This window comes from Macadamia integrifolia, chromosome 3 (assembly GCF_013358625.1).
Source record: "Macadamia integrifolia cultivar HAES 741 chromosome 3, SCU_Mint_v3, whole genome shotgun sequence".
NCBI classification, from domain to species: Eukaryota; Viridiplantae; Streptophyta; class Magnoliopsida; order Proteales; family Proteaceae; genus Macadamia; species Macadamia integrifolia.
This window is the reverse complement of record NC_056559.1, coordinates 34,162,773-34,182,928: the sequence shown is the minus strand read 5'-3', so window position 1 is coordinate 34,182,928 and position 20,156 is coordinate 34,162,773. Positions and strand designations below refer to the sequence as shown.

At 38.8% G+C, this 20,156-nt stretch overlaps 1 protein-coding gene across 2 annotated transcripts in view; it reads left to right on the top strand.

Annotated features, from left to right (window-relative positions):
- The window catches only part of LOC122072667, a 69,983-nt gene that overhangs the window by 33,450 nt on the left and 16,377 nt on the right, over window positions 1-20,156 (top strand). Inside the window, exons 17-26 of one of the 2 annotated variants that reach the window (XM_042637049.1) lie at window positions 3,498-4,061; window positions 4,172-4,231; window positions 4,376-4,710; window positions 4,957-5,386; window positions 6,878-7,345; window positions 9,079-9,195; window positions 9,408-9,529; window positions 9,607-10,357; window positions 16,271-16,525; window positions 16,598-16,780. In XM_042637049.1, the coding sequence (XP_042492983.1) occupies window positions 3,498-4,061; window positions 4,172-4,231; window positions 4,376-4,710; window positions 4,957-5,386; window positions 6,878-7,345; window positions 9,079-9,195; window positions 9,408-9,529; window positions 9,607-10,357; window positions 16,271-16,525; window positions 16,598-16,780 (3,285 nt within the window). Of the gene's footprint in view, window positions 1-3,497; window positions 4,062-4,171; window positions 4,232-4,375; window positions 4,714-4,956; window positions 5,387-6,877; window positions 7,346-9,078; window positions 9,196-9,407; window positions 9,530-9,606; window positions 10,358-16,270; window positions 16,526-16,597; window positions 16,781-20,156 lie in introns of both variants that reach the window. The other variant, XM_042637048.1, reaches the window with a different exon arrangement.

The following is a 20,156-nucleotide window of genomic DNA, read 5'->3' as shown; positions in this document are numbered from 1 at the left end:
TTCAGGGGGGGATAGTATGGGATCCACACTAGGCGTGAAAATCATCCGTTTGATCGAGTATGCTACTAATAAATGTCTACCTCTTGTTATAGTGTGTGCTTCCGTTAGAACTAAGGAGATTAACCTTGGAATCAAAAGGTTTTAAGATAAGTAAAACGAATAGGGAGTATATGGTGTGTAACTTTAGTTACACTAGGATGGATGATGAGGTGGTGAAAATTGGTGAGAGGGAGATCCCGCAAAGTAATTATTTTAGGTATCTACGCTCACTCATAAATAAAGAAGGAGAAATACAGGATGGTGTTAAATAGAGAATTAATAGGATGGATGAAGTGGAGAGGTGCGTCTGGAGTGTTATGTAATTAACGTATTCCTTCAAAATTTAAAGGAAAATTTTATAGGACAATCATACGACCAGCTATATGTATGACGTAGAATGTTGGGCAGTTAAGAAATATCATATAGATATACCTAATGTAGCTGAGATGTGGATGTTAAGATAAACATGTGGTAAAACTAGGATGGATAAAATAAGGAATGATCAAATTAGAGCTGATTTGGGAATAGCTTCGATTCATGATAAACTGCGAGAAAATCATTTGAGGAGGCATGGCCATGTATGATAGAGGCCTTTAGACGCTCTAGTAGGGAGGAGTGATTTGATTCTGTTTGAAGGAGATAAAAGAGCCAGGAGTAGACCTTAGATGACTCTGGGAGAATTGGTGAGGAAAGAAATGAGTAGCTTAGTCCTTGTATCATGCATGACTTTGAATAGAGCTGATTGGAGGGTAAAGATCCATGTAGCCAACCCCATTTAGTTGGGATAAGGTTGAGGTATTGTTGTATGTGTGTTGTAGTGGCTGAACTACAACATCCTTCTCTTAGGTTTTATTTTGTGGAGTGGTTGTTCAAGAGAGTTTTCCTTGATGGCATGCCTAGTTTTGCCTTGTGGCATGTACAATGTGGCTAAATTGTACACATGGACACTCCATACCATTTCTTAGATTTCCAATGGTTGGATTTGCCACATCACCCTTCCACATGGCACAACTAGGTGTGTTGTCATGAGATTTCTTCTAAAGAATGCTTTCCTTATTTTATTTATACTATGAACATATATCTTGTTTGATTGCTTATCAGAGGAAATTAAAGAAATTACAATGAATGTATTAGCAGACTAGCAGCAGCAGTAGTAGTACCATAAGCAGAAGGGTTTCCTTATCTGGAAGCCTTTTTGAGCCACTTGTGGGGCTGATAGGATCAATCTGACTGTTGGATGAATAAAGTATCCCTTAGGTTGTGTACACATTGAATTTTGTTTCCTGTGCCAACCATGTGGTTCTCAATCTAGTGGATTTTTCCCATTGATTTTCCATCATCAAATTTATGGAGGGCTGATGTGGTGATTCTAAATTTGGCTTTTAGCCTATGTGAGTTTTGCATTGGATTATTTGTGTTTCAGGGCATTTGTCGAATGGGATTTATTTTCAACAGGCTTCTTTAATGTGCTTATAATTGTTGATATACATACATCATAGTTGTCAAGGCATCTCCTAGGCACCTTGTTGGTGTCACCTTGGTTCCCACCCCCCTCTTCCCGACGGCCTTGACAATTATGATATACATTGTTGTTGCTCTTATTTAACAGCTCAAGCTTTTAGGATAAGTGGTTTTAACATGGTATTACTGTATCAGAGGAGGGAGATTGAATGTTTGATACCTGGGAAGTGCAATGGGCCCCGATACTCCCATCGGTGGCAAGTGATGGTGTTTTCGCATGAGTGAATGTCACATGCGTACAACCCTACACATGCGGGAGGTGTTGATATACATTGTTGCTGCCCTTACTTAATAGCTCTAGCTCTTAAGTAAACAGTTGTAACAATACTATAAAAGAAGTTAGAGATACAGGATTCAAGTCTCTTTTTTTTTTAAATCAAATTAGTTTTTTTTTTTGTTCTTTTTTCATTAAGATTTTAGTGGTGAAGATTTTCTATTGTATTTAGGAGTTCAAATATGTTCTCTGCAGCCTACTATTGATCAAGTGAGTATGCGGTTTGAATTGTATTAAGATTACAGAAGTTATAGTCATGGTAGGAGTCAGATTTTTAGAGTTCTGTATGTACTTATTGTCTTATATACCCTGGCTATTGGGCATACACATCTCATTATTGAAGCAATAAAATTAATATTTTTCTCATGCCGTGTTGATTCATTGATGGTTACTGTACAGGCTAAGGCATCCCTAAGTTGGATTCCCACGGCCTTTCTTATTTTCTTTTGTTCTGGTTTTCTCAGTATTTAAGTTGTAGTTTATTAAGTAAGATCTGGTTCCTTTTCTCTTATAGGTGGTTCTCTGTTTTTCACTCATTATCTTGCTGATATGTTCATTATTATTAGTCGGTTCTGTGATCAGATTGCATCCAAATTTCGTTTCTGAGTTTCTTTTACCATGTTTTCTAATATCTGACAATTAAATCTGGATTCAGTGCTCTGTAGAGCACTGCTTTATGTAATATATATATGTATATACTCTGTTCTCATTCAGACCTGATTTTGATAAAATTGCATCAATATTTCTTGCTGATAAAGTTGCATTTCTTTTTTCATAGATAGGCCTGATCCGCTTGAGAATTTGACCAGAGTTTTAGGGTTTTAGACAATGGATGCCAGAGTATCAGATTTCTCTTATAATTCTCTTCGTCCTTTGTTTTTTGAAATTATGTGATTACCTTTTTTTCTTTTCAAATCTTGAGATCTGATTATCTATTGAACTATGGATTCTGTTATCCAATAAGAATCTGTTCCTAGCAATTACATATTATTTTTCCCTAGTTCCCGGTCAGTCAGCAGTCCCTATTATGCTATTCCTAAATTAGGTTCGGTTTGTGCTATCCTGCATTATGGATTGACAGGGGATCATCTCGATTGACCATCTGCCAAACTTCAAGGCCAAACTCGGTCATATAGCCCACTGTGTTAAACCTTTTGCCAACTGTTCAATTCTTGACCCAAATTGACTGCTGATTGTGCCCCATGGGTAATGCTTCTGTCCTGGAACTTCTCAAACGAGTCATGGAAGACATGGACAACATTTCCATAAAATTTGGGAGCAGAATAGGTTTCAATGCGGAAGATATTTAGGTGTATGTAGCATGGATAAGGAAGCGATTCCTAATCCACCAGACATGGAAAATCACTAATAGCAGTAGTGCCGCTGCCACCGATGAAGATAGTAATAGTAGTAATAGTAGCAGTAGCAGCAGCGGCAGAAACAGTTGTGGTAGTGATAACAGTAATGGTTGCTAAATAGTGTGACAGTGTCATGACATTTTGCAAGTCAAGCTTCGTATTGTAGTAGATGCGTGCACCCATATGTTTACTGCTTTCAACTACTTTGGCTTTCTGAATTCTCTTTCTTGTTATAATTGTTTTTATCTCTTTGTTAATCTCAACACTATCCGCTGAATTTTCTTGTGGTTTGGTTCCAACTTCAGGTTGTGCCACTAGCTATCGCACACTTTGAAGATTCTGTATTGGTTTCTTCATGTGCATTCCTCTTGGAGCTTTGTGGCTTATCTGCTAGCATGCTTCGTGTAGACATTGCAGCCTTGAGATGCATTTCTTCGTTTTACAAGTCCAATGGGTATAACGAGCATTCCAAGCATCTTTCTCCAAAGGGTTCTGCATTTCATGTAGTATCCCATGAAGGTGATATTGCAATCTCTCTCGCTCAAGCATTGGCAGATGATTATCTGCATAATGATATTGCTAGCACCATCAAACAGAAGAACACGAAAAGTAGAACAGGTTACAAAAAGCCTTTGCGAGCTCTGATAGCTGTCCTACAGCATTTGGAAAGGGCAAGTCTGCCTTTGATGGTTGATGGTAAAACCTGTGGATCTTGGTTGTCAAGTGGCAATGGGGACGGGACTGAGTACAGATCTCAACAAAAAGCTGCAAGCCAGCACTGGGATTTAGTTACGACTTTTTGTCAGATGCATCAGATTATTCCCCAAAGTACAAAATACCTTGCTGCACTAGCTAAGGACAATGATTGGGTACTCTTAATCTCATCTATCTCAATCTTTGTAGTATTGTGTAGCTCAACCTTTTTTTAGGGATGTTTGAGCCTTAAAGATATTATTCTTTTTCGTTTTTCGCTGGATAGGTCGGGTTTTTGGTGGAGGCTCAGGGTGGCGGATATCCTTTTGATTTAATTGTTCAAGTTGTAAGTTTGACAGACATCCTTTCTTACCATCACAAATATTAGTGAAAAGACTCAAAACTTTCTGAACTAATTTTTCTCTCGATTGTCTTTTCTTAGTCCTCCTTCAGTGTGTCACTCGTTCCTGATTTCGTTGTCATGTTTCAGGCATCTAAGGAGTTCAGTAATCCACGACTAAAGATTCACATACTAACGGTCCTGAAAAGCTTGCAGTCAACGAGAAAAAAATCCAGCTCTTCATCAAATTCAGCTTCCACTGGGAGGAGTAATGAAATTTCCTTCTCTACTGAAAGCAACATTCTGAATCCTGTGGAACTTTTTGGGCTTCTTGCGGAGTGTGAGAAACAGAAAAATCCTGGAGATGCCCTCCTGACAAAAGCAAAAGATTTGCGATGGTCTCTCCTGGCAATGATTGCATCGTGCTTTCCAGATGTATCTCCTCTATCCTGCTTAATGGTTTGGTTGGAGATTACGGCTGCAAGGTTGTTGTCATCACTCCTTGCACATGCATCCTGTATTTCGTTGTCTTACATGCTGTTGCTGATCACTTCCACCCTCCCCACCCCACCTCCCCCAAAAAAAAAAAAAAAAAAAAAAAAAAAAATCCTATATTGGTGTTCCTTCATTTTGTGGTTGAAGCATAAATGTGTTATTTTATTTTCGATCTTATTAGCTTTATGTTATGCAAGGCCTGGTTATAGTTCTTACTGCTGGAGTTTTCGTTATAGGGAAACCTCATCTATAAAGGTGAACGACATTGCTTCCCAAATTGCAAATAATGTTGGAGCAGCTGTTGACGCTACTAATTCACTGCGAGCTGGTAGTAGAACCCTAGCATTCCGTTACAACCGAAGGAACCCAAAACGGAGACGACTGATAGAACCAATCTCAGTAGATCCCTCTGTTGCTTCCCCTTCTAACTCTTCTAGTATATCTGGTGCTTTTGGAATTTCTGTTCAAGATAATACTCCTGAAGAGGAAAAAATCCATCTAATTGATGAACAGATAAAGGTTACAACTGATACTGATGAAGGGCCCGCTTCTCTGTCAAAAATGGTAGCGGTGCTTTGTGAACAACATCTGTTTCTTCCTTTGCTGAGGGCCTTCGAGATGTTTCTTCCATTATGTTCTCTTTTGCCTTTCATACGGGCTCTCCAGGTTTGTTAATTTTGTTCCAAATCATGTTACTTAGGAAAACCACACCCAGCTTTTGATCTAATGTTTGAATAATCTTCTATATGTGATTAAGTTTTCCTTTCCTTCTTTCTTCACATCATTTCCCCAACCCCGCTACACCCCCCCCCTCAAAAAAAAAAAAAAAAAAAAAAAGAAGGAAAGGAAAGAAAAAGTTGTACGTTCTAGTTACAACCATCCCCCCTTCTCTCTCTCTCTCTCTCTCTCTCCATTTCTTTGGTACTGCTTCCTCCAAATCCACCGCCCTAAAGGAGAAAAAGAAGGAAAAATTGATCTTGGACGGCCTAAGGTTTTAAATCTTTAGGTCCGAACTACGAAGGAATTGTGTCACCAAAGACCTCCTAGGATGTAGTGCGAAGAGAGAAAGATTGGTTCTGGTTTAAATGGATAAACGAATCAGAAAATAAGGGGAAAAATTAGCATAAGAGAAACTAGGGCTCGAAGAAACTTATGGTTTACAGAGATGAGGGGTAGGGTTTGAAAAATATAAAAAGCTGAGGTAGGAGATAAAATCAGAATCCAATTAGTAAAATTGTATTAGTTAAAGGGGAAAATTCCAATTAGTAAATTGGAATTATAAAAAATAGTAATAATTAACCAAAAAAAATCATATTAGCTAAATTAAAACAGTAATCACAGCACAAAATGCCAAAGAATCACTAAGACATGAGAAAATTAAGCTTCGTAAAATGATACAGCCATCTTCTATGTCTTGACTATTGAAAACAGTGCAAGAATAAGTTAATAAAATCTGAATCCTTTGCTAGTGCAAGAATAAGTCTGAATCCTTTGCCATCATATTTGTAAATTAATAGGTACTCTAATCTTTGATGAAATATTTGTAATATTCAAATAATCAAACCGTGTGATCTAATTGACCAAAATTTAACAATTACCTCATATATAAGGGCCCAAGAATAAGCTCATAAGTCATAACAACTGAATCCTTTGGCTTCCTGGGGCTATTTTAATAGATAGTAAAATACAACTGATGCAACTGTCTGTAAAATTGAAATTCTGCATATTGTTAACAATCTGAGTGATCCCATTGACGGAAGAAAGGAGAATAGCTATTTGTTTGACGAAAATCAGGTTACAAGATAATGTTAGCTATCTGATGGATTGCTATTCTTGAATAATATTACTTTAGTTCTCTTTTGTGATTCTCAAGTAATTAAAGTTATTAAATGGTAATGGTGTCTGTGAAGGTTTTGTTTGTGTGCATGCTGTGTGCCTTTAGGAAATTTTATTGAGCACAGTAATAGGATGAGCTGGATTTATGTTCTCAAATGAAATTGCATTGTCCATTTTTACAATATAAAAGTACTGTTGTTGTGTTGTAGTGATTATCATAACTTAGTCATTTGCATGTTGAGTTCTTTGGATCATCATTTGAAGGGGGAATTATGGTATTGTTTTTATTTAGGTTTTCATTCTTTCCTATGATGACTGTAGGCATTTTCACAAATGCGCCTCTCTGAAGCTTCAGCACATCTAGCATCATTTTCTTCCAGAATCAAGGAAGAATCTCCCCATGTTTCAGCAAATTTAGGAAGAGAAGGGCAGATTGGAACAGCATGGATAAGCTCAACGGCTGTGAAAGCTGCTGATGCAATGCTTTCAGCATGCCCATCAGCATATGAAAAGAGGTGTCTACTACAGCTCCTGGCTGCTACTGATTTTGGAGATGGAGGTTCTGCTGCAGCATGTTTTCGGCGACTTTATTGGAAAATTAACTTAGCCGAGCCTTCACTACGCAAAGGTGATGATCTATATCTAGGGAATGAAACACTAGATGATGCTTCACTTCTGACAGCACTGGAAAAGAATGGACACTGGGAACAAGCACGTAACTGGGCCAGACAGTTGGAGGCTAGCGGTGGACCTTGGAAATATGTTGTACACCATGTTACTGAAGCACAGGTATTATTATTTACAGCACCAAGTTGGTATCTTGAAACTCTGTTGGGGAAATTTCTGAATAGAGTAGTCAAACTAAAACAGAGTATATGGAATGCAGCTTTAGTAAAATTAGGATTGAAAATGGTGGTGTTAGGATTGATGATAGGGTGTTACCATAGAGTATAGACTGATGGTTTCATAGATTTAGGTTCCACTTTAAATAAAGAAGGGAAAAGTGGGAAAGATTTTAATCATAGAATTACGAGAGGGTGGTTATGTGGTTAGTTGGGAAAAGGCTTAGTTGAGTTGAGATGTGAAGTGTGCTTTTGCAAATATGATATTCAAAAGTATAGTTTTCTGACCCGTGCTTCAGGGTTTCCCTGTTGTGTGAAACATGAATCACAGTCCTGCAAAGAGTTTTCTTAGGTCATCGGAAGTAAATTCATCAAATGAACTTAGGAAGATGTTTGCAACACACCAATTCAGAATGAACTGTATGGATCTGCCTACTGTGACAATTTTCATATGAGGAAATTCTGTTTCCAGTTTTCACCCCTTTTTCCATGAAGTAGCAAGATTCTTATAAGAAAAACTCAAGTGGAATCCCAGAATTTATTAGATTCCTATATCTTTAAATGTTGTCTTTTGAATTCATAAATTATCTAGCAAGAAGACAGCTAATTTTCTGAACCTTTTTCCCTGTTCTTTTTTCTATCTCGCGATATATTTCTTTATAACTAAATCCATGTACACTTGTGGAATCATCAAATGCCAATTGAAGTAATTTTTATGTGGGCAGTGTTAGAAAATATAATTACAGTTGATTGCTTGGTGCATATTGCGTGGAGATTACAGAACTTGTCTGTTCTGGTAAGAGTGATCAGGAAAATGATGTTTAATTTCTGATGAATTGCACACTCTCCCGGGGGTGTTTATTTTCCTTATCTTTTTGGGTATTTCCTGTATTGTTATTGGAACAGTTGTTGGTTGTCCAGGCCTGGTGGTTGGCTGTCTAAAAGGATTTGACTGTTTGTAATTTAAAGAAACAAGAGGGATAATAGGTCTTAGGAAACAGTCTTGGTAATGTTTTTCATGAAAGTTTTCATTGTAGCAATATTTGGCAAGGTTCAACCTTTGAAGTAGTAAGATTATTCCATTTGCAATCAGGATTTTCCTTTTTCTTTTTTTGTCATACATTTTGAATTTTCTTTATCATGTAATGTTTAAACCACATTAGTTATTGGTGAGATGGTGTGACTGTCTGGTTCAAAGTTTGAATGCTCTGGCTTTTCAAATCAGCTGTCAACCAATCAACAAGTCTCAGGCAATTGAAGGTCATCATGGAATGGATTAGCTGGCCTGGCAGTTGATGATCTGAATGGTCCCAACTGCTGTGTTGTCCAACCTAACTAGCAAGAAGTTGGTGTATTTAGTTTCCCTATAGCATTGTTTGATTGCGTTGTTGCTTTTTGGGGCTTTGTGTTGTTTCAACTCATATCCTTTGTTTTCCTCACCTTTTGCTTTTCTTAATAAAGTATTTTCACTTCGAAAGTGAAAAAAAATGGTCCAGGACTAATTCATCTGTAGGAAATATGATCACTACCAAATATTTTCCATTTAACATTCATATGCCATTAACAATTTCAGTGTCAAAAAGCTCAGATTTATCTTTCTGTACATTTATTTAGCCTAGCATTATTGCGTTTATCTAATTGGATGTTCCATTGTTTACTATTGCTCTTTATTTGTTTCAGGCTGAAGCGATGGTAGCGGAGTGGAAGGAATTCCTATGGGATGTCCCTGAAGAGAGATCAGCATTATGGGGCCATTGCCAAACACTTTTTCTCAGATATTCATTCCCTGCAGTAAAGGTCATGCTTTTACTGAATTTGCTACCATATGTAACCTCAGTTGAGAAATGGCAGATCATCTTGTTGCACAAGTTTCTTTGATAACGTGTTCTGCCAATTTTTCCTTGAGGGGATTATGTAAATTATCTCGCTGTTCTTACTGTTTTGGTTTGCTAAAATATCTTTGTTTTGGTATGCTAAAATATCTTTTCTCCCCACTACTTTGCCTGCAGGCGGGATCATTTTTTCTCAAGAATGCAGAAGCTGTGGAGAAGGACATCCCAGCAACAGAACTGCATGAGTTATTACTACTTTCCCTACAGTGGTTAAGTGGAACCATGACCCAGACCAATCCGTAAGTGACCTCTTGTTTCTGTGATGCTGCCTCATATTTCAAGTTTGTGCTCATTTTTTCTAACTTGAATTTTCCAGAGTCTATCCTTTGCATCTGCTGCGGGAAATTGAGACTAGAGTATGGCTTTTGGCGGTGGGATCAGAGGCACAGATGAAGAGTGATGGAGAGTTCTATCCTGCCCGGACCCTAATCAGCGGAAATAACTCCAATATTATAGAACGCACTGCAAGTATTATAACAAAAATGGATAATCACTTAAATGCAATGAGGGCCAGAGCAGCAGAGAGAAACGATATGAGGGAAACTAACCATACACATATTCGTAACCCACAAGCCTTGGACGCCAGCTCTCCTCACACATGTGGAGGATATGCAAAGATGAAACGGAGGGCCAAAGGCTCTCTTCCATCGCGGCGAACGTTACTGGACTCTGTGGATAGAAGTGATCCTGATGATGGTGTTGGTTCTCCTCTAAATTCTAGGAGCAACACTGAACCAGTTAGAAGCTTGCAGTTGCAAGATGAGAACATTATAATAGAAGCTTCATTTTCAAAGTGGGAGGAAAGAGTAGGACCTGCGGAGTTGGAAAGGGCTGTTCTATCTCTGTTGGAGTTCGGACAAATAACTGCTGCTAAACAGCTTCAACACAAGTTGTCACCAGCGCATGTTCCATCTGAATTCATACTTGTGGATGCTGCTTTAAAGCTGGCAGCTATTTCAACTCCTAGTAGCAAAGAAGTATCTGTGTCAATGCTGGACGCTGAAGTCCTTTCGGTTATTCAGTCGCATGTTATACTCATTGACCACCATCAGATTGACCCCCTTAAGGTTCTTATTTTTATCTTTATAAATTTGTTTCTATGGTATCTTCTATATATCTGCAAATTTCTTGTTCTTTTGTCCTCCTTTAGTCACAGTAGAATTTTTTATCAATTGGAAAGGGTTTGAGGTAACCCCCAAACAAGGAGTTGAATTTCCATTACACTCCAGATTTGGTCAGTTGAAATATTTTGTTGGCTTTTGGTTTCAATTTTGGTTCAGTTATTTCGACTGAGATTTCTGTACTTCTGTAGCTTCAATGAAATTACTTCAGTTTCAGAGCCAGTTGAAATTGAGATTTTTTTTCATCGCCAAAATTTGAGACTATGCCTCTAATCAAGATATGACCTACGGGAATAAATCAGAAGGAAAAGAAAGCAGATCTAAACCCCAAAAATGTTAGGCTAAGTATTATACACCTTGATAACAGACTTCCACTTCCTCTAGAGTCATTAAAAGATGGCCTTTTTAAAGTATTTAGAGATTGAGGACCAAATGTGTGTCTTGAACTTATACTGAAATCAATTAATATTAATTTCTTAACATTCTATGATTTTTTTGATAGTCGCGAATTAAAGGGGGACATTTTTCTCAATTTTTGTTATAGCTATTGCAGTCGCTGAATTGGCCATTGCAAATGAGATGGAAGGCTTATGAATTATCAATTCTAGAGAATTCATCCTCAAACATCCTTCCATAGAATCCCATCAAGAACAAATAGATGCATCCTCCAGTGGGCCTTCCTCAACCACAAACCAGTAAAGAAGTCCATCCATTGATTAAGTTGAGGCGTTTTCTTGTAAGGATGTAGGAAACATGAAAGAAACAAGACCAGGAAGTACAAAATTATCATCTTTTATGGGCTTGGGTGTTCCAAGGTAAAGTTCCGTTTCGAATAAAGAGTTGAAATTTTTCTTGGGACTAGCCCTGTATGGGGTCAGCAGGAAAAAAAGAGCCGAGGGAATATTCCACTAGGGTTACATACCACTCTCTCCTATCTCATCCACTGATTCTGAGATCAACAACCATATCCTTATCCCAAATTGATGGGGTCGGCTACAAGGATCCGATAAGGTCAAAAAAAAAAAAAAAACAACATCCTTGGAACATCCCCTATATGGGGTCGGCTACACGTGTCCTTGTCCTCCACTTACCTCTATCTGATGTCATACTAGGATCGATCCCTACCAGCTGCATATCTTTTCTTACCACTTCGTCAATGGTCAATTTAGGTCTGCCTCTCCTTCTAGCTCCATGTAATTGAAACTGGTCACGCTTCCTTACTGGGGCATCCATGGGTCTCCGTTGAACATGGCCATACCACCTCAATCAGCTCTTGTGGAACTTGTCCTAGATTGGAGCCACCCCTAATTCTTTTCTAATACAATCATTCCTTACTCTGTCTCTCAGGGTCTTTCCACACATCCCTCTCAACATCCTCATCTTTGCTACACCCAATTTATTCAAATTACTCTTCTTGATTGCCCAACACTTTGTCCCATACATCATCGCTGGTCGTATTAGTGTCCTGTAGAATTTTCCCTTGAGTTTAACAGGTATGCGTTTATCATATAGCACTCCCGAGGCATTTCTCCACTTCATCCATCCCACTTTAATTCTGTGGGAGACATCATTTTCTATATCACCTTCTTTGCTAATGATTGACCCCAGATATTTAAAATAGTCATTTTGTGGTAGTTCTTGCCCCTTAAGTTTTGCCACTTCCTCACATCTCATAGTCTGGCTAAATGGGCACATCATATACTATGTCTTTGTTTTGCTTATCCTAAAACCTCTTGATTCTAAGCTTGATCTCTATAGCTCCAGTTCAGTATTAATCCCTTCCACAGTCTCATCTATCAAAACAATATCATCAGCGAATAGCATACCCCACGGGACCTGGTCTTGGATGTGCTTGGTTAGATCATCCATGATGAGAGTAAACGGATACGGGCTCAAAGCTGATCCTTGGTGTAACCCAATTGTAATTGGAAACTCATTACTTTGACCTTCTGTAGTTTTGACACTTGTCACCACTCCCTCATACATGTCCTTAATTATATCCACATAATTTAAAGAACCCCTCACCTTCCCTAAGACATGCCAAATAAGATCTCTAGGTACTCTGTCATACGCTTTCTCAAGGTCAATAAAGACCATATGGAGGTCTTTTTTGTGAGCTCTAAATACTTCCATAAGTCTTCTTAGGAGGTAGATAGCTTCTGTTGTGGACCTCCCTGGCATAAAACCAAATTGATTCTGAGATTATATGCATATAATTAATTACCTGTCAGATTAGCTGTCTATGTAGGCAGAGTTAGGCTGCAAAAGAGCCGCTAACACTCCTACAGAAAGTCAGGATCGCAGTGAGCTAACACAGAACAATTGGACATAATAGCAATTTAGGAATAAAAGAAGAAAAGGATAGGTAGAAGAAGGGGATTGGAAAGGGCTCTCACCCACGGCCTCTCACCGTATTTTTCTCTCACCAACGGCATCTCACCATACTTTCACACAGAGAAGCCGTCACTTGCAGCACACAAAGCACAAAGCTATGTTTTCTTTTCTCAAATTCAAATCTCGCTCCTACTGCATTGGCCTCACCTTCTTTATTTATAATGAATAAAACCTTTATAAGAAGATAGTAACTTCCTATGGCTATTGGGGAGTTACCAAAATAAAGTTGCATTACAAAATAGAAACTCTATCAAAGACAACTACTTGGTGGCCAAGGAAAACATAAATAAGAAGATAAAGACAAGAATAAAATCTCACTTAGAACTACTAAATGGAAACTCCTAGTTGCTAATAACTAACTAATAGTTACATGGAAATAGAAGCTTAAATAAAATAGAAACTTGGTAAGAATCTGGAAAAGATCTCAGCAGCATCATTCCTCCACGGAATCTGGTCTCCCAAGAAATCACCCCACACAGGGCTGTAACTATCTCCAGAAATAGCTCCTTCTAAAAGCTAGCATGGGCCCACATCACTATTCACTTGAGCAATAGCGTGAACAGTGTTTTGGTCCTTTTCTTCTTCATGCTTCGATCTATGGCAACTCACCCCATCCTAAAAAAGGAAAACTCGACCTTGAGTTTTGTATAATTCATGGAAATCTTGGCATGGTGCACATCCAATTTCAGACTGAAACAGTACTCTGGCCACACACAAATATAGGGAAAGAATTCTTTAAGACACGACTCTTTATCCTTGAAAAATTCAGATGGAATGACAAACTCTACGTGGTCAGATTTATTACCAGATGTGTCCTTTTGATTATTGTATAAACAGAATTTTCTTCCGTCTTGTTATTAATCTCTATCTTTTCAAACTCCACTGCAATGTCTGGGTTCTTCTTTTTGGTGGTCCGCAATCATCTCAATTGTCTTTTCTTTGATATCTTCGAGATAGACCTCTTCGGTAGGACTGTGTACGTGCTCTACCATCTTCAAAACTCCAACAGCTGCCATGGTAGCATCCCTTAGAGGTGGAGAGTAAAGAGGACCAAATTTGGCTTCAAACTTTTTCTCAAGAACGGTCATGCAGTTTAATAATTGCTTCAGCTCCCTATAAAGATACTCATTGCTGGCCATGGTAGGTCTGATACCTAATAATGTAGGGAGAGCTAGGCTACAAGTGCGTAACAGCACTCCTACAGAAAATCAGGACCACAGTCAATTGTTTAAGATCTTTGTCAAAACTTCAAGTTTCGACTGAAATTTCGAGCTATTGAGCCAGCCCGAGACAAGATGAAGGGTTGAATCAACTTTGTACCTGGTTTCGACCTTATTGCGTGCATTTCGGTAGTTTCAACTGAAAATACCATGTTTCGTCAAATTTTGACCAGTTTCGGTAGTTTCTACCAGTTTTGACTAGCCCATGACATGATGTGTCGAGTTTTACCAACATTTGATGGTAATATCGTCCCCATCCAACTAGAGTTGCTGTGTTTCTTGATTGGAATTTATTTTCAAATATGTGAACCCTAAATCAGCTCTGCGAGAGTAGTATATACGCTGCTTCCTACTGTTATATTCAGGCTGGGGTTATTGACTGTATTTGCTGGGTATTGTCGTTAAGTCCTAGGATGAATTAACCTATTTGACCTACTTATTACATATTTTTGTACCGATATCAGACTTACTGTGTACATGTTTGGTATATTCCTGTGCTGCTAGCCTGCAAGAGAGCAACACTAACACTGCTACAGAAAATCAGGATCGCAGTCAACTAACACAGAACCAAGTTTTTTTTTTTGGTGGGGGGGTTATTTCCAGAAATTTGGGTCAAAATTTTTGAAATTTAGAACTATGATCGTACATGAAAATAGAAGATTAAATGAAATAGGACGTTGGTAAGAATCTGGAAAAGATCTCAGCAGCATCATTCCTACATGCAATCTGGTCTTGGGCCCATAGAATATCTCCTGTTCATGGGAACAGTAGCATGAGCAGTGTTTTGGTCCTTTTCTTCATGCTTTGATCTACATTACGTTTCCAATAAGTTATTGTTCGTGGGAAACTTCATTCGGGAGAAGCTTGTTTTGCTCATTTCCTCTCTGAAGGGAATCGATAATTAATAAAATAAAAATATTTTGTTCATATCCTCTGAAGGAAGAAATGCAGAAAATTCTTCAGCAAGTGGACTACAATCATCTGCATAGTGATTTGACAACTTAAATCGTGTGATATCACAGACTGAATTAACTAGGTTTATGGGGATGTATACCAAAATCTCTTCCATGAAGACAACTTATTTTGGACTGGGAGAATAACTAGATCTCTTTTTTAGTAAACTTTCATTTTTCTCCTCATCACCCACCACACCACACACAAACCAACCCCCCCCCCCCACACAAAAAAAAAAAAAAAAAAAAAAGAAAAAGAAAAAGAGGAAAAAACACCATCTTCTTACTGAATTTAGCATTCAGTACTGGTAACGAAAACCTTGAATTATTTTAGTCTTGTCATTTGTCATTAGCGAACTGATGATGTAAAGCAATTAGGTTTTCCTTCAATAATCTAAAGCTTCTCATTTCCCTACCTCCTGAATCTTCTGAAAGACATTTGTTCATTGCTTCAGTCACTATGATGGAAAACTGTTTACTGGATCTTTTAGGTGGATTGGTGGTGACTTGTTCCTCACATCCTTTGTTTGAACAGTCTTATCTTTTTGTCTTCTTCCTTTTGATGAACATTTACGAAATTCTAATATGTTTTCAAACTGTGAAGCTAACTTTGCTGGAGACTACTCTGTAGCCAACCAAAGTCTATGTCGGATTGGTGGGACCATCGGACTTGGACGATGGTTCAGTGATTAGAACATATTTAGGATCATAGGGAAAGGTAACTCATCCCGAGACGAAATCCTATCTTACACATGGAATAAGGTTTGTTGGATATTAGAGGATTTTCTACGGGTTTCTTTCACGTTGGGGGATGGGCTCTCTCTAGGCAAGCCAGGTCCATTTTTGATAGGTGAGACTATTAGACTAGAGGTGGTTCAGCTATTGATGCACAGTCATGCACTATGGCAAAGGTGACTCTTTGATAGCATAGATACAATGTCTTGCATGTTACCTTTACGTTTGTTATAGATAAGATGGTGGGGGAAGATTGTTCTGAAAATATGTTTAAAGTAGAGGACAAGGAAACCATGAAAATAGACCTTGCTAAAAGTGGAGGTCTAGATGGCTAAGAAAGGGGCGTTATAACCAGGATGTGTTTTTGTTGTGTATTTTTTGTAGTTCCTTCTGTACATTTGCTGGTCCCACCTTTTCTTTTTTTCCCTTTCTTGATCTGTATTTTATCTGAATGGACTAGCCTTCTACCTTCATTATTATTTTTGAATAAAATTTTCTGTTATTTATCTATTAAAAGAATGAAAAAAATTCTCCAAATTGTTTATTCCTGATTGCAGATCTTGGAGAGTTTGGTAACCAAGTTTACTGAAGGTTGGGGGCGTGGATTGTGCAAGAGAATAATAGCAGTTGTAAAAGCTGCAAATGTCTTGGGTCTTTCATTTCCCGAGGCATTTGGGAAACAGCCAGTGGAACTGCTCCAACTGCTTTCTCTTAAAGCACAAGATTCACTTGAGGAAGCGAAGCTTCTAGTGCAGACTCATTCCATGGCACCAGCCAGCATCGCTCGAATTCTCGCTGAATCTTTTCTTAAGGTCTTCCCATTTGCCTCAGTATTTTCTGCGATAGAACAATGATCTAGCATTTACAATTATATGTTTTTCCAGGGTTTATTGGCTGCTCACCGTGGAGGATACATGGATTCTCAAAAGGAAGAGGGACCGGCTCCTCTTCTATGGAGAGTTTCTGATTTTTTGAAGTGGGCAGAGCTTTGTCCCTCAGAACCAGAAATTGGCCATGCATTGATGCGTTTAGTTATTACTGGACAGGAAATACCACATGCCTGTGAGGTATTGAATGGAAAATGTGATAATTTTATTGGAGACATTTATTTATTGATCCATAATGGTATACTTATCATAAAAGGGAAGTAAATGCTGTAGAAAATGTTCCTTATTAAGCTGATTAATGAAGCATATCAACCATACTATTAAAAGGAGGTGAAGAGGTGATAATATACCAACTAGTAATCTCAATTACCTTTCATCCTTATAATTGATTCCTGAGCATTTTGGGCCTCCTTTAAAGAGATTCTGGATCACCAATGGTTGGCAATAAATAGTGCTTGCTTTGGAATGCAGTAAGTTCAAAAGCAAAGTTACTCTTGCTCTCTTAAGGCACCCATCCATTCACCTTGTATAACCATGTCTTCATTAGGTGATTAATGGTGAGGACCCTTGATGGGTTTCTAGAAAAGCCTTCTGGATTAGATCTCAGAACCCAGGTTAACCAGGATCACAGTGATGTAACAATATCCAGCATTGCATGAAATTTATAACTTGAATCAAGCAATGGGACTCAAATTCTGGTGAAAGATCAGTCTTATGGTTAAGAGCAACACCCCAAAAGATGGACTTGATGGTTGGATCTTAAGAATCAGCACTAGAAACCAGAAGATATCACAGAAGTAGCAAGCCAAGTCCTAGAAACCGGGAACGTAGATATCTCAGCAAATAATGAACAAATATGGGTCAATTCTGGTCAATAGTAGTTCTTACATTAGTAAACAATATATCAAATTACAAAGCAGATTGAATGGTTAGATTAGGATTTATAGTAGTGTCCTACTAGAGATAGGAATGGTTTAACACCTCCCTTCTGAGTGGCATTATATCTGTTGTCCAGTATATTCTCTATCTTATCCTCAAAAGGTGGAGTAAACTGGCCTAACGGTAAAGTATGCTTTGTATCTCCCTCGTTTGAGTGGTGTCCCAAATAGATCGTGAGATCAGTGACAATGAAGATGTTGCTTATGGCCAAGTCAGCAGGCAAATGAAGAACATAAGAATTAGGTTTTACCATTTTAAAGGCCTTGTAGGGGCCCATTTTCTGTGGGTGGAGCTTTCTGCTGGTGTCAGGACTCGGGAGGAAACATCTTGGAAGCAATAGGAACAGTCACCAGGTCTCCATGCTGAAACTCCACAAATCATCTGTGATAATCAGCTGTTGCTTTATAAGAATCATTACTAATAGCAAACATAGTGACGAACGGCGGCATGAACCTCAGTGATATGGCGTATAAACTCATCCGCTTCAATGCTAATGCATGTGTTAGGTAGAAGGGGAACAAGATCCATAGGGTGCCTTGGTTGAACTCTAAGAACTGTCTCCAATGGAGTATGGCCAGTAGTCCTGTACTCCTGTTCACCGAACTATTTGACGCAAATTCAGCAATGTCAAGAATGGATGGCCTAGTCTTCTCAAAGTCACAAATTACTGAATCTAGGCAACACAGGAGGTTAACAACTTCTGTTTGACTATCTGTGGATGAAAGGCTGTAGAAAACTGAAGCTTTGTGTTGGGTGTTCATCGTTGAGAATACAATCAATTCTAGTGACCATGTAGCTGCACAACTTCCTTGAAGATGGTAGCAATGTGACTAGCATCGAAAGTCTTATGGCATGGAATAAAATGTGTCATCTTTGAGAATTGATCAACCACTAGGAGTATGAAATTGTGCCGTTCCCGTGTGAGGGGTACAAAGTCCATCCTAATAGGTACCCATGGTGCATGTGCATGAATGTGCTTGGCGTGTTAGTGAGACCGAAGGGCATGACTTGCCACTTATACAGTCCTTCCTTGGTCTTGAATGCAGTTTCCCACTCATTGCTTGGATGGACACAGAGCTGCTGTTATCCACTCTTCAGGTCAATCTTTGAGAAGATCTTGGTGCCAAACAACATATCAATCATGTCCTCCATCAGAAATCTGTATTTTACGGTATTTTTTTAAAGAAATTTACAGTGCCACCCCCTAGAGAATGCCACTATTAGAGAGACACCCCCTGCATAATTCCAAATTACACTCACATCCCTTACCGTCAGTCTCTGTTAAGTGAGGATTTAAATTGATGGTTTTACCCTTTTGACTAAAACACGACCAAATCATATTTTACCCAAGTCGCTCAATACCCCAAACCTTCGCTCACCTTCATCGTGGATTTCAGAGGAGGATTTCTTGCGCACAACCGCCGCCATTCTCCATCCCTGTGCAACCATCGGCGGCTTTCTACATCACTATGCAACAGCCGAGCATGCTTTAGTGGGTCTGTGGGTGCTCGGTGGTACCTCTTTCTCCTTCCTCTGCTCTTGTTCTTTGAGCCTCCGTTCTTGGAGTTGCTGGATGGTGACGTAGTTTGATGGATAAGGATGGGAACTTCTTTTTCTCCTCCATTATTTGTTTTCCTTACGCTCTGAAAGACCCCAGAAGGAGAGATCAGTAACAAGCTCCTCTAGGTAGAGGATCTGAAATTAGCATTTGGGATTTGGTGAACATGGATTACGGTTTAAACAAAGGGCTGATTTACGATTTCTTGCCAAGAAAGATGGGTCACCTCATTTGTGGAGTCTCTGTAATATTTCTCTTTTCCTTTCTCTCTCTTGGCGAAGTTTCTGAGTAAGTCACAGTACTCTCCAAGACGAAATGGTTTCCATATTTTTGCTATCCCTGAGTTAATGTAGAACTAGGATAGGGGTCTAACCAAGTCTCAAACTGCAAGAAATTTTAATCAAAGAACAACCAGATTTCAACCAACATAAACCAATAAAATCAGACCAACAGAAACCAAGCAACCAGCAGCTATCGATCTCAAAAACCCAGCAATATCTAGGACAGATCAGTATCGGCCAAGTAGGAATAAACCAGTGACCATTAATAGTTCAAATAAGTTCAAATCAACTGAAAACAATGAACCAAATGCCAAAGAAACCATAGGAATCGAATCAAACCAATTGATCTCAGATCTGGCCACACAAGTCACTAAGAGACTAGAATATGGTGATTTTAAATAACTCACAGTTGGCTGATCAGAACAAGTCCAGACCAGGGTCGATCCTTAGTTAGACAGGGAGGAACTATCTACCAGAATTGGGGAGCAAAACCATGGCTGGAACTACTTCCATCAGTAGAGGCCGATTGTAACTTTTGACAGAATTCTGGGCAGAAGTTGCAATATAAAGTACCTGATTTGTTGGCAGCAGTAGACTCTTGAAAATAAAGCTTGAAAAGAAAAAGAAGACCACTTGAAGAGGATCCTCTTGGGCTTCCCACCGCAAGGAGTCGAATGGATCAAACACCACTCCCTTCCACTGTGATCACATACACACACAGCAGTTCCAGTAGAGACATAGCAGCAACAACAACTAGCTTTTTTCATTCATAAATCGT